Here is a 15,187-nt window from a genome sequence, read left to right as displayed (position 1 = left end):
AAAAGTCGTTAATTGAAACTTCAAAGTCTTGTCTCATCATTCTTAGCCTCACAAAGGCTAAAAGATACAAAGAGAGTAAACATCATGATTTCGTCAATATATTCACACAAATTAGTCGAAATTATTCGATTTTTCAACTCTAAATTATTATTCTTATAAATTTTTATATAAGACGTGTATAATGTATAAAAGTAAAAATGTGAAATGATGTAAACTAAAATTTAACAATAACTACAAAAAAATCTAAAAGAGAGTTCCAATGTCATAATTTTTTGTTAATTTTTTTTTAAAAAAATATATTCAGTAAAATATAATTTGATGAATAACAGAATAATTTTTATTTGATACTAAAAAATTGTAATAGTTCTAAGTTAATTTGTTTAGTATTATGGAATTAAGAATGAAAAGAAAATCAACTCTGTAGTTCGTGTCATTTACTTCTAATAATTGGGTTGTAGGGGATGGACAATAAATGAAGACTTTATGTTTGTCATTATAAGGTCTTCCTTGACTCCACCACGTAACATATACGTTGAGGAGTCAAAATGAGACTTTGTTTAGTGACAATCACATCGCAGTTGACGATAAACAGTAATCTGCATAAAGAGTAAATTACACATAATTCGAGAGTCCGGTAAATCGGATTAGAATTACATATTATTGATGATGACATCATCTTTTATTTAAATAAATTAATCATGCGTGCCTAATATTTGAACTACTTATCATCTTAATAGGAATTACTGATCCCATTATAAATTGAGTAAACATCATGATTTTGTCACTCCACTCGTTGGAATTGTACTATTTTCGAACTCTAAATTATTATCTTTATAAATTTATATATAAGATGTGTAGAATGTCTAAAAACTAAAGAAGTGAGATGATGTGAACTAAAATTTAAAATAACTATAAAAAATCTAAAATAGAGTTGGTAAATGATGCATGAACACATTTATTACAAAATAGGAAGATTTGGTGGACTAATAATTGTTGGCGAACTAATCCTCTGTGGAAGTATTTGGCGTAAATTTGGTGCAAGACTAATGATATTAGGAGCTTCTCTGAAACGACTAGCAATAACTAGAAAAAAAATCTAAAACAGATTGTGCTTCAACTTTTCTTTGAAAGGGTTAAATTGGGATGGGCCCGATGCCCCAAGAGTAAGCCCAAGTGAGCTAGCTTTGATAAGATTTGCCATAATTCACCATCATTGTTTCTATCTTTTGGACAAGACCTCTAAGCAAGAAAAATCACCAAGTGATTAGTCTTTCCACTAAAACTCTTTACAAATCACTAAAATCTTTCTTAAAGTCTTTGGCGTAAATTTGGTGCAAGACTAATGAATAGTAGTAACTTCTCTGCAACGACGTCATGAATGCGCTTATAAAAGACACAGCTGTGTGAATACTACTATCATTGCATATCTTCAAGAACACAATGGCTAACACCACATTTCTTAGTCTGCTTCTTGTTCGTCTCCTTTTTCTTGTAATGTTGTTTTTAGGGTCATCGTCATTTTTGGTGAACAACATGACAAAACTCACCTCTGCCAAGTGCATTGAGATGGAGAGGAAAGCACTCGTCAACTTCAAACACGGTCTCGAAGATCACACGGGTAGCCTTTCTTCTTGGAAGGGCGAAGATTGTTGTCAATGGAGTGGCATCGAATGCAACAACATAACCGGACATGTCGCCAAGCTCGATCTCCGAGGTAAGGCTTTTGATCCATATGAGGATGTTGTACCTTACCCAAGGTCGCGTTTGGGAGGTAAGATAAGTTCTTCTTTGCTTAAGTTGAAATATTTGAATTATTTGGACCTGAGCTCCAATGATTTTGGAGGAATTCGAATTCCTAAATTCTTGGGTATGTTTGAGAACTTGAGATATCTCAATCTCTCTTCTTCCATGTTTGGCGGTGAGATTCCATCTCATCTTGGAAATCTATCTAGCCTGAATTATCTTGATCTCGGGTTTGATGATTCATTATGGCTTGTTGAGGGTATTTACCTACACACTTCAAATTTGAAATGGCTCTCGGGTCTCTCTTCTTTGAAATACCTTAACATGCAAAACTTGGAAGTCAATGACACTAATTGGCTGCAATTAGTTAACATGCTTCCTAACCTCATGGAGTTACACTTGCCTGGGTGTGGTCTACCGAGCCTTCCACTCTCACTCCCGTTTGTTAACTTAACTTTGCTTTCGGTTCTTGACATTTCTGGTAATTGGTTGAACTCCTCAATACCAAACTGGTTGTCCAATCTCACGAGCCTCACCAAACTTGATCTTAGCCAAAATTATTTTAGTGGCGTCATTTCGAGTGAATTCGTGAAGTTGACGTCTTTGGAAGACCTTCATTTGTCTTATAATAGTTTTGAAGGTCAAGTACCAATATTTTTTGGGAATCTTTGCATGCTTAAAATTTTATACCTTCAAGGAAACAGTTTCAGCGGTGAGGTAGTTGAGTTTTTTGGTGCACTCTCGGGTTGTCCAACCAGTAGCTTAATGTCACTAAGTCTAGCAGACAACTCTTTTGAAGGGGAACTGCCCGGTTCAATAGGAAAACTCAACAATCTTCAGCGATTGTATCTCTCGGGAAACTCTTTCTGGGGTTCAATTCCGAAATCTATTGGAAATTTGTCATCCTTGCAAAAATTTGACCTCTCTTCCAATCAAATGAATGGAACCATTCCTGAAAGTTTTGGACAGCTCTCAAAACTCAGATTCCTATATCTCTCGGAAAACTCTTTTGAAGTGGAACTGCCCGATTCAATAGGAATACTCAACAATCTTCAACAATTGGATCTCGCGGCAAACTCTTTCTGGGGTTCAATTCCGAAATCGATTGGAAATTTGCCATCCTTGCAAGAATTTGACCTCTCTGCCAATCAAATGAATGGAACCATTCCTGAAAGTTTTGGACAGCTCTCAAAACTCAGATTCCTATATCTCGAAAGTAATTCATGGGAAGGAGTCGTCACAGAGGCCCAGTTGATGAATCTCACAAGATTAGAAGAGTTTAGAATATCAACAGAAAAATTCGGATCCTTGATTTTCAATGTGACATACGAGTGGGTACCTCCTTTCAGGCTCAAATTTCTTGCAATAGAAAACTGCCTGGTGGGTCGTAGATTTCCGGTATGGCTTCAAGTTCAAAATGAATGTTGGAATTGCAGATACTCATGTGTCCCTTACGAATGTTGGAATTGCAGATACCATTGCCGAGGTATGGTTTTCCATGTTATCTTCTCAAGTTGTCCATTTGGATCTATCTAACAACCAAATAAAAGGGAAGCTACCAATCCATTTAGAATATCCAGAGTTAAATAGTATCGACTTGAGTATTAACTGTTTTGAGGGTTTGCTGCCACTTTGGTCCACTAATGCGTCCAATTTAATTCTTTATAGCAACTTATTTTCGGGCCCAATTCCATCAAATATGGATAAATTGATGCCGAAGGTAGGAGTTTTACTTCTGTCCGAGAATCGTCTAAATGGTACCATTCCATCATCGATATGTACAATGGAGAATTTAGAATATCTTGTCTTGGGGACCAATCAACTATTCGGCGAGCTCCCTCATTGTTGGAACAAATTGCAAATGTTAAAGCTTTTGGATGTAGCGAACAATAGCCTTTCAGGTAATATTCCAAGTTCAATTGGTTCTCTAAGTTCTCTTGAAACATTATTGTTGAGTAGCAATAATTTAAATGGACAAATTCCTCAAACCTTGCAAAATTGTTCAATGATTTGTATCATTGACCTTGGGGGAAACAGATTAAATGGAAAACTACCTTTGTGGATTGGACACAATACAACTCCATTTCTTCAGCTGTTACGTCTAAGATCCAACTCATTCAGAGGAAGCATTCCTCAACAATGGTGCAATCTTAAAAGCCTTCACATCTTAGATCTTGCACACAACAATCTTTCGGGGGTCATTCCCACTTGTTTGGCAAATTTATCATTATCGGCTTACAACAATTACATCGCATTAGTGTGGAGCAAATAAGTTTGGTGGCAAAAGGAAGAGAACTGAGATATGGTTGGACTCTACGATTTGTCAACAGCATTGATTTTTCAGCAAATAGCTTAGTTGGTGAAATCCCTAAAGAGATAACAAACCTAGTTGCACTTGGTACCTTAAATTTTTCAATGAATCGTCTGTTTGGACGCATACCAGAGAACATTGGAAATTTACGAAATTTGGAAACCTTAGATCTTTCAAACAACAATCTCTCAGGACCAATTCCTCAAAGTTTATCTTCACTGTTTTTTTTGAACCACTTGAATCTGTCTCACAACAACTTGGTAGGAAAAATTCCAACTGGCAATTAGCTCCAAACATTCGATGATCCGTCGATTTATGAAGGTAACCCCTTACTGTGTGGGCTTCCTTTTACCAAGTGCCTAGGCGATGTTACATCTAATGTGCCTCCTCTCAATGGAGGTGGTCTGAATGATAGTGACAACGGAAATGATCTTGACATGGCATGGTTCTATTATAGCATGGGACCGGGATTTGTTGTCGGATTTTGGGTTGTTTTGGGTACTTTGTTGATAAAGAAGACATGGAGGCATGCCTTGTTTCAATTCGTGGAGAACATGACCTAATGATTGCATTGAGAAGGGCTCGTTTGTAATCTATTTGTTTTCAAGTGAAATATAGTACCCTTACCCATGTGATTTGTAAGTGCAATCCTATGTGATTTGCTTGGTTGTTTTCCTCTTTGTAATTGTGTGCGCGCAATAATATGTGTAATTGTGTGTGTGCATTAATATATGCATTGTCCTGTATAGTTCAATCACATTGCAATTTGTATACCACTCGAGCATATTTTATCCTTTTTATCACAAAATAAGCTCCTGATTTCACTCACCTTTCAACATTTTCTGATGGATGATTTAGACACTGAGATTAATTTAAAATTGAAATCTTTACTTAATGGGGCAAAAATGATTTGTTGTTGCTCCTTATATTAAAAAATTTGGTTTAGTTTTGTTAAGTGACCTTAAAAACAGATTTTTTATCAAATATAATTTTTGAAAAATCATGTGACACATAAGTTTACATATATTTATGAGATGGGGAGTTCAATTATGCTACTGAAAATTATTCCTCGTACTGAAATATCCGCAAAATATTGTGATTCCCGTGTCTGTATCCTTTAGAATTTCACTAGAAATTACAATTAAATTTGACTTTAGACAAGAAATTACTATTAAATTCGAATATAATTTCGATTTTTAAAACAAATGTAATGCACCAAACATTTCTATGTCTACATATATTCTAGATAAACAATTCAAAAAAAAATTCAATACAGCCAACAAAGCTGAAATCTAAAATCTAAGAAAAAGAAAAGCAAATATCAAAGAAATAATTAAAATACAGCCCACAGAGCTAAAATGTTAGTAGTTGTTTTAATCACATAAAGAAAATATTTTTTTATTTTTTTTATCCTCACAAAGGAAGGGAAGGAGGCCTCAAACACGAACTAGATCACTGAATAATACCCTATCACATAAAAATAAAAATAATAAATAAATAAATAAATTAAGACTGAAATGGACATAGAAAAGTGAAATCAAGATGCTAATTAAGAACCAAACTCTCACATAATCTTCGAAATCCATGGTGTTTCTTCTCCCAAAATCCATGGTGTTCCAATAGCAACCTAGCATCATCACAAAACACATGAAGAAAACTGAAAATTGACAATATGATATAATGGTAGTTCAGATAAAACAATATATTATTGCCATTCATATATATCCAAATAAAAGATCTCAACTGTTTTATCTCCTCAAATCACTTTACCAAACCTAATACACGGTGTCACGTACCTAAACTTAGTGGTCGACTCTAACCCAACCTTACCAACCATCCAAAAGAAACCCAATACACACGATAAACAGAAGTGAGCCAACCAAATCACAAGCTCTAGTCTATCACATGCCTCTCAGGAGTGAATATCTGAAAAGATATAAAGGAGAAGTTCAAAAGTTTAGCAAGAAATTGCTAAATACAATCATTGTTTAACAAATCAATCTAACCATGTTCTATTATATATAAATACAACTCATATAAGGTACATTAATCAAACATATTATATATAAGGAGAACAATAAACAATATTAAGATAATGACAAACCATCATAAACATTGGATGATAGCATCAATTATGACACATTGAGGTGTCTCAGATGACCGTCGTGAGAAATTTATCCAAAATCGTCATCTGGTTTCTGTTTCTATAGAATCATAAATGAGAGGAGAGAAAAAAAAAACACATAATGCATAAATATACGTGTGTGTGTGCGCGCGTGCGTGCATAATCAAACAGACAGATATAGAGAGAGGGTGAGAGCAGAATGGATAGAAAAAAAGAATGATTATTGCTTCAGTGGGTGCGTTGAGACAACAGGAAAATAAGAGAAAATTTAGAACTTGAGTGATTATATATTTGTAGAATCATAGATATAATAAAATTATGTTATTAATTTATTACCGTATCCTAGCCGTGTCTATTTTTATTTTATTTTTTTAAAATTTATAAATATAGGAAGTTGACAAAATAAATAAATAAATAAATAAATTGTTTAAGCGGGTTAAGATGGACCCACATTTAGCATAATAATCAAATTTATCTCCAAAAACATAAATAAAACATAAACATAACAGATTAACAAAGGTACAACTGATCAAGAAATACCCATGCATAAATCAATTAGGAACATATGAACAAGAAACTAAGAAACCAAAACAAGGCTTGATGTCGAAGAGCAACTGAATTTTGAGTCTTCAATGTTCCCCAAATTCAGAATTCCATCTTTATCTTTACTATTTTGGGCCCCAAGATCTTTGGGATTTCTTATTAAAAGAGCCCAACCCATCAAAACAGTGTATAAGCCCAAAAAAACAAGGCCGAACAAGGCACACAATAAAATTGTATAGAATCGGGGAATCTACAATTTTATCATACCATTCTACCCAAAGCGATTTTCATGCAATTTAACTCATTTTGGGGGTCTAGGATCGTAGAATCGTGGGATTCTACAAACTAGAATCATGATTTTAACAACCTTGATTCAATGCATTCTCAAGCATTGTCCTCATCCTCAAAAGTGTAATCATCCATCTCTTATATCATTTACAATTGTACGCCATTTAGGTAAAGTGTTTGCACTTACAGACTTAACATTCCAAACATGAACTCAAAACTTACGAAGAGTATATCTAAAATTCATCATCCATATTCAGCTTATATACCCGTGGAACTCTTTAGTGCTTTCCCATACTCTCGACTTTAATATTTAAAAGTACCCATTTTTGGGTAATTATATTATTAAACACCCTAGACTCAGTCTAAAATTACTTAATTAAGTAAATTTTTATTTTGAACTACCAAAAATATTTTTTTTGGTAATTTATGAAATTTTCTGAAACTTATTTATATTTTTCTCTAAATTTTATTAATTATAAATAATTCTCAGATGGATAAGAGGGGCCCATCATGCTGTCCTAAGCATGTGGAGTCAGGAAGGTCCATTGTGCTGCCAAACCACCACCCATCGAAGCCTCACACGCCCCACGCATCTCCAGGTGCACGTGGACTTGCGTCGCTCACTGTTCCTCTTCTTCCCCAATTGTTTTCTGATCAAATTTACGCCCATGAACCCTATTTTGCAACCCAGCCTTTGCAAACCCAAATTCGACCACCAAATAGCCTCAATACATGTTTAAATTATGGGCAATTCAAAATGGATTCAAAAATCAAGTTATTGAGTGAAATTTGTGTTCCTTTGCAAGTTCGTGCAACCAAATCGAATTCGACAACAAGTTCCTTTTTAACCATCTATGCAACTTATGTGTATATACAGAATACAGGTTTTCTTGAGAGTTAGAACTTGATCATACTAATTCACATATAATCATATGCACATGTATAATCTGCTCATATACCTATCTAGTTACTCATTTATCAATACCTCAACCTATACTTGCATTGATTATGCTTTCTATATTTAACCCACCAAATTTGATAACAAGCTTAGTCCTCGTTCATTAGACAATTTCCAGCCAATCAAAAACAATAATTACATCTTGTTAAGCAGTCAATTATTATTCATGAGGCTTAAAAACACTGATAATTGAAGTCATTGGTTTCCTGTAAATTACGTGTCACTTTAATCTATTAAAACAATTTTAAATTAATTAAATTAATCTAAAAAATTCAAATAAACTAACTTACTATTATATACCAAATTCTTAATTAGAGTAGGGCTACTCATATACTACTATAGTATAAAATTTGCAAGATTAATCATTTGACCCTCAACTATTTTAAAAATCAATTTTAAACCTTTGTGGGTATTACACATAGGATTTACTACCAAACACAACAGTCATTCCAAAGTTGAAGTCTATCAAATATCACAAATTATCATTAAATCAATCAAATAACATTAAAATAAATTGGGATTTAGTTACTGAATTAATTTTACCTTGGTGGATTATAGTAACTTTTTTACACCTGCATATCAAGACATCCGTATCCGTATCCGTAATTCCCAAATACACCTTTGCTTCAAAGGTTTCCACATGATTGTCATCCTTATTCTTATCCTTGGCCTCAAAGGTAATATAATACATGAAACCACGAACAGGCTTCGAGTTTGCCTTCACAACCTTTACAAATTCGTAATTTGCATCCTACAAGAAATTTTACAATATAGGAGAAGGGTTAAAAAGAATTGAAAATTTATTGCACAAAAGGATAAACAAACGGTAAAAATAAAACTACATACGTATCTTCAATGGTAATTATCAACTGCTAAATTTGAACATCTGTTAAGCTGTTTAAATAATCGGTGATCCGTGAACTCCACACCAGGCCTGAGAAATGGAATAATGATACCCAATGCAAAGGTTTGGGGAAATTAAGGAACATCAAACCCCTGTAATGTACATAAAATTTAGTCATGCGATAGATTATTGACATTCAATACATATACATATATATATATATATACATATATATATATATATATATATATATATATATATATATACAAATTAACTATTGAGGGCTTTACTTTGATGTTCCAGTAAAATAGGCTATAGAAACTTAAGGTGTAATCACAGTTCAGAGAAAACAAAAACAAAGAAGTTCAAATGGCAATAAATTATTGACATTATTCATATAGATCCATATAATATATCTCCACTGTTTCATCTCCTCAAATCAAGTAATGAGAAAACCTCACCAATAAATTATTTTTTTTTCTGTTTTTCATTTTAAATTTTCAATTCAAAAGATGTCGAAACAAGAAAAAATTATGAGAGAGAATAACGTGACAGACAAGAAGTAACATTACTTTCAAAGAACTGATCAGTATTATTATTCAACTAAAGATAGATTTGGTACTGTTATACATAACATTAACATTGTAGACCATGAGTTTCCAATGTGATGGAGCATACAAAAATAATAATAATAATAATATATATATATATATATATATATATATATATATATATATTACAATACACTCAAATTAAAATCCACATTAACCAAGATACAAGTGAACTTTAATAGCTAGCAAGAAGACACATATGAGAGCAAAATAGAGCAAAGCATGAATGAAAATGGCCGCACCACTAGTACGAAAGTTGCCTAAATCTATGCATCCATGGTTTCCAAGCACTTGAAACAGCACACCCGGTGATAACAGAATGAATAGCACCACTGCAACAAACACTGGACCCAGTTCAACATCTTTCCCTTTTCTCTCCGGTGTTTTCCTTCGCCAAACAAGATAACCAATTTGAAACTCTGTCTAAGGAGTTGAAGTACAAATAGACTCCAAACCCAAACAGACTGGTGAGAAATGATTTTCTCGTACTTTTTTTCCTCTCTCTTGTAATGAAATGTGGAGAGAGAGAAAGGGAACTGATTGGTTGAAGTAATAAGAGGGAATGGAGTGGAATGGGAGGGTGGAGAGGGGCTTATGTAAGTGGGATTAAAGTTATAAAAAATTGGATATGGGAGAGGGTGGGGCGGAAGTTGGTGGATCAAGGCACTTGGATTCGCACACGCTGACCCATTTGCACACACAACAGTCCTGCACGTGGTAACACTGATCATGCACGTGATATTGAGGATGGAATTAGTGTGTTTTAATACTATTGTAATTTTCCCAAAAAAAAAAAAAAAAAAAAATACTTAATAACTAGAGCATTTTTGTTTAACCAGTGGGAAACGACATTTTCTTGATGAGGAATCCATGCAAGAGATGATCCCAAACAAGCTTTGAAAAGAGACACTACATAATTAAAAACAACCATTAAAGGTTCAATAGAAGCCTACAAATTCATAACAGATTGACAAACCCCCTCTACTACAACATCCTGATATTCCCAAGACTCACGAAGAATCAAACCTTCAGCTAGTGACAGACCACCGACATTTTCTAGAAAAAATTGAAGCAATTTTGATGGGATGACCAAGATGGTTTCGACGAATCAGACAACCTCCACAAACCTTCTTGAAAGGATTAAATGCAGCAGTTAAGAATGATTCACAATGTAGGAATATGTTCGGTTGAATGGGATCCGGTGGATAGAATTATGTAATAAAATAATAATGATAGATAAGTTGAAAGTAAAATTTTATAGGGTCGCTATAATTAGACAAATTATGTTTTATGGAGTATAATGTTGGGTTTCAACGCTAAAGGCCTATAGATAATCGAACAGTTGAGGAGATAGAAGTGTGTGAGAGAGAGCCCAATTTTTCGAGTCCAGTTGAGCTTGGCTTGAACATTGCTCGTCAACTCATGCTCAATTCTTTTATCAAATTCAAATTTTAGCTACAACTCAAACTTATAATAAAGATAGATATGTAAATAAATTAATGATAAATCTAAAACGGTATTGTTTTTTTAAAGGTCTTTTAATGGGGGAATTTTCAATTCATTCAGAAAATTTAAATCAAAGACTTGTGCGATGGAGGGGTTTGAATTTACACTCATTATACTTACTACGATTTGTCCAAACACCAAAAATGCATTGTACCGTCCAATTGTTTATAAGGTCAAGTTCAGAAAACATTCAGGCCTAATGAATACTTTGCATAATACTTTCACCCTTATTTGAAAATGTGTGCTAAAAACATTCATATTCTTTTAAAATTGTGCGAAAAAACCCTCAATAAAAAATTTGACATAAAAGTAATATTGTAATACCCATTTTGCTCTTCTAAAAATGTCCAAGGAGGTGTGTATACTAATAATCTTATAGTATATAAATGTTATGTGCACATTAACTATATTTAACGCACTTTTAAGAATTTTCTCACTTTTTTGAAAAAAAATTCTCTCCATATATTTTGGCTAACGGTTTATCTTTTTTAAATTAAAAAAAAATTATTATCACAATTGTCAACTTAATGTAAAGTAAATCATATGAAATGAAAATTTCAGTTCATTTTATAATTAAAAATAAATAAAAAATTTATTCTCAATTAAATTTTGATATGATTATCCATTTTTATTATATATATAATTAAAAATTTTAATTAAAGATACTTATTCATTATATATAAACAATATACATTTAACTTATAAAATTTTAGAATTTACAATAAATTTTCAAACTTATATATATATATATATATATATATATATATATATATATAATTTTTCACATAGCAACAAATGGGTATTGTATCTTTATTGAGAAAAAATAAAAATAAATAAATGGGTATTTAAAAACCTACCATTATCGTACTATTCAAATCGCGATAAAACTACGTTCTCAATTAAATGTAACTTTTAAAATCAAAATATTCAAAAGAACAACAATTTATAAAGTGCAGAAAATACCAATATAATATACTTAAAGTGTATATCACACCCTCATATACTAAATGATTATTTTCGTTAATTCATAAAATGATATATATTTAAATAATAATATATAAAATGTGTATATAAAAATAATTTAATCAAAATATAATTTAAATGTGTCAAGAGGAACCATTTGCATCATACCCATGTGCACCATTATTGAAACTTTAGAAGTATGTTTTTTACCCCATAGACACTCTAAACTGGCAACTCGAAGCAAGCTGATTTTTGTGCCACGATGAGACAGATAGGGTTATCAAGTGCCACGTGTCAGAATTGTATGGTTTTGCGTGGCATCTGGAATGTTTTGACCTTCATATTTAGTGCAACTCTGAGATCAATCAACAGAAAAAGAAAAGGAAATAAAAATTGTCACATCGAGAGAGAGAGAGAAAAAGAGATGGAATCGGAGGAGGACAAGATAGAGCTCATACAGATTGCAATACAACAACTAATGGAAGAAGAAAAGACTGATTACAACAAAGACCAAACCCTCCTCCTCTCCAGATTGCTTGCTCAGGTGAAACCCAAAACCTATCAATTACTCTCTTTATATCTCTCTCCCGATTAAATTGTTTGGTCACCAACAAATTGATATATAGGGCTAGGGTTTTCTAGGGCTTGATTTAGTTTTTTTTTTCCCTAGTTCTATGGCTTGATTTAGTTACAGAAGAAAAAGTAAATAAATAAAATTAAAATTTGCATCTGTTTTAAGAAAGAAACATATGTCTTTTAATGTTCCATGTTGCATGAGAGATTCAATAAGAAATTGCAGAACCTTGTTTTGATTGAATGAATGTGAGTAAAATTGGAAGGAACTGCCAGAAATTTGTATGTGCTATGACAGAAAGATTGGAACTAAGATAGGGAAGTTAAAGAGATGGACCAAGTTTTCTTTTTTAGTGGTAAAGAGGAAAGCACCCGTTGAGTTCAGTGCACGAGGTTTCTGCTATTGCGAGGTCATATGCAAAGAGACTTTTAGGTTTTCTCTTTCAAATTCGTAACTTTTTGATCCAGTGCACGTGTCTTCTGTCATTGCGGAGTCTGATGCAAAGAGTATATGTTTTAGGGTGTCTCCTGCTATTGCGTACTCTAACACAAAGAGGCCGTTTTAGGTTTTTTCATTCAAACTCGTAACTTTCAGGTCACAATTGGACGGAGACCCACGCCTTGTAGTTGAAGGGAAGAAATGTAGAAGTCGTGGGACAGCTCCCAATTTTGGGAAATGTCATTTTATTTCCTCTCATATCTTCCATTCCCCTTTTCCTCCTACCAGTCAATGGAAAAATTATCCAGCCCCACCTTCCCTTCTTTTTCCTATTTTTGTTCTACTAAAGGGACAAACTCTTAACTAGTTAGAGGTGTCTTTATGGACATTGGATCCCTTTTTCACTTCCCTTGCCTACATTCATATTGTTTTAATTCATTTTTCTTGAGTTCATTCGAGTCAAACACATATATTTTCTTGTGTTTTTAAGTTAAAAGTACCTTTTTTATTAAAAAAGGATTTCAAATTATGAACGAGTGTAAAATTCAGCATCATCCTATGGAAACTTGAAAAGCTTATTATTGTGCTCTGTAATTTGGTTTCGAAACTATTTTCTTAGCATCTGTACTTGTTGGTTTTTGAATTTCAAGGGAAATGAACCGTAAACATCATAATGACAAATCATTATAATTATCTTCACCTAATTCCATAGCTTCTGGCACCAATATAACTACCATAGCTACAACAAACTAATTCTAGCACTGATATTGTCAATTCATCACCATTCACTGCAAACGTTGTATCAGTGCTATCAATCCACTTCTGACATTAATGTTATCGTGGAGCCACGACCAGTCATCTAACCACCACCATTATCATCAAATATGCCAGCAACCATTTCTGGTGTTGCAACCTTAACCGCCATCATTGCCATCACGAACTCCGTTGCCCTGTTTGTCAATGGCTCCACCAACACAATGGTGCCGTGACTCCATTACCCCCACACCCACCACCTCTATTACTTCCATCTACCATGTGTTGTACTTTTGAATTCCAAAGCATCTTATTTGCTTGAATTTGAATTATTTTGTAATAAGATTGGAGAATATTTGTATAATTCTGTAGAGAAATAAATTTATATGTTTCTTGTCATTTGTATTAACAGTTGGAAACATTCAAAGTAGATAACGAACTTCTGCAACCTGAACCATCATCTGATCCAATAGGGGTAGCTTTCCCTGCAGATGGCATATTGGGGACAGTGACGGGGGCTTCTGAAGAGGTGGATGGCGGTAGCATTGAAGTTGGAAGAGATGAGATTGTCAAAGAGCGTAGAGAGGTTAAGAGGCAGAATTTCGTAACTCATTGCCTTCTTTCAGCTGTGATTGTCCTCACTCTTGCATGGCAGATATCTGAGTTCTCTCTAATCTTGAAAGTTAAAAATGGATTGACCAATCCTTTTGGTTTTGTCGGTGGCATGCTCACAGGGTTCCTAAAACGTCCCGGTAAGAATGACCAGGACGGGGAGAAACAATCCTCGTCAACCCAAAAGCATACTGAAGCCCCTGCACTCCCAGTCAAGATTTCGGAACTTCCTCAAATCGTACAGGACTTGGGTTTGGATGGGGATGATGAAAAGTGATGAATTCTTACTCCTGTGTCCGAAATGAGCCGGGGAAAAGAAAGGGGTACTAGGAAACCTGTCTCCCCAGTCAACATTGTCCTCCTATCTTTGTTGCAAAATTGTACAAGACAATTTATGATATTGTTTAATTGTTAAATGTGAGTGATGAAGAAGCATTTCTGGTAGAATTTACCAAACAATAACTATTTAAAAAGAACAAACAGAGCATTTATCTTTTCCTTTCTGGACAAAATAGTTTCATTTGACAGCTGTTCTAAATGGTGACTACTTGAGCAGGATCACTAACAGATGAACAATCTGATTTAAGAGCTGTAGTCAGTCATACTTCTTGGCAAGGAGAAATTATTCCTATGGTTTGGGACTACACAGTCCTGGCCAATCACAAGAGTTGACATGCACGCAAAAAGCTGAATAAAGCTGACACATTTGCTTGCATGGTTAGATTGTGATTGGCGGGGACAATGTAATCCTGACCTGACATTGTGATTGGCGGGGATAATGTAATCCCGACCTGACATGCACACAAAAAGCTGACATATTTGCTTACATGTTAGATTGTGATTGGCTAGGGCAATGTTATCCCGAACCATGTAAAAATTTGTGAGTTAGGTTTCTAGTTCTCCCATAGGGAAGACGCT

At 33.8% G+C, this 15,187-nt stretch overlaps 2 protein-coding genes, 1 long non-coding RNA gene and 1 other non-coding gene across 4 annotated transcripts; 2 read left to right on the top strand and 2 right to left on the bottom strand.

Moving 5' to 3' along the window:
* Nucleotides 1-1,436: 1,436 nt before the first annotated feature.
* On the top strand, nt 1,437-3,279 carry LOC132305064 (receptor-like protein EIX1). The gene has a single exon (XM_059802751.1). The coding sequence runs from the start codon at nt 1,441-1,443 to the stop codon at nt 3,277-3,279; it is 1,839 nt and encodes a 612-aa protein (XP_059658734.1). The 5' UTR covers nt 1,437-1,440.
* A 1,940-nt stretch (nt 3,280-5,219) lies between these two features.
* On the bottom strand, nt 5,220-8,682 carry LOC132303437 (uncharacterized). Its single transcript, XR_009481218.1, has 4 exons — nt 8,512-8,682; nt 5,851-5,980; nt 5,623-5,681; nt 5,220-5,521 (listed from the first exon to the last, which is right to left on the bottom strand). It is a non-coding gene; the product is annotated as an uncharacterized LOC132303437 (long non-coding RNA).
* LOC132305964 (small nucleolar RNA Z161/Z228) lies at nt 6,156-6,252 on the bottom strand. The gene has a single exon (XR_009481763.1). It is a non-coding gene; the product is annotated as a small nucleolar RNA Z161/Z228 (small nucleolar RNA).
* Nucleotides 8,683-12,246: 3,564 nt separating the features above from the next.
* Nucleotides 12,247-14,716, top strand: LOC132303436 (uncharacterized). Its single transcript, XM_059800691.1, has 2 exons — nt 12,247-12,436; nt 14,070-14,716. The coding sequence occupies exons 1-2, from the start codon at nt 12,317-12,319 to the stop codon at nt 14,544-14,546; spliced, it is 597 nt and encodes a 198-aa protein (XP_059656674.1). The 5' UTR covers nt 12,247-12,316; the 3' UTR covers nt 14,547-14,716.
* Nucleotides 14,717-15,187: the final 471 nt, after the last annotated feature.

Source organism: Cornus florida, unplaced genomic scaffold (assembly GCF_030987335.1).
Source record: "Cornus florida cultivar Cherokee Brave unplaced genomic scaffold, ASM3098733v1 CherokeeBrave_3.0.0_Hap2_Chr04, whole genome shotgun sequence".
Taxonomy (NCBI): Eukaryota; Viridiplantae; Streptophyta; class Magnoliopsida; order Cornales; family Cornaceae; genus Cornus; species Cornus florida.
Note: the sequence above shows the minus strand (reverse complement) of the source record. Positions and strands in the feature narration are given on the sequence as shown.

Coding starts and splice junctions, on each gene's coding strand:
- LOC132305064 (XM_059802751.1), top strand. CDS start 1,441: ATGGCTAACACCACATTTCTTAGTCTGCTTCTTGTTCGTCTCCTTTTT.
- LOC132303436 (XM_059800691.1), top strand. CDS start 12,317: ATGGAATCGGAGGAGGACAAGATAGAGCTCATACAGATTGCAATACAA. Junction 12,437..14,069: donor TCTCCAGATTGCTTGCTCAG/GTGAAACCCAAA, acceptor TTGTATTAACAG/TTGGAAACATTCAAAGTAGA.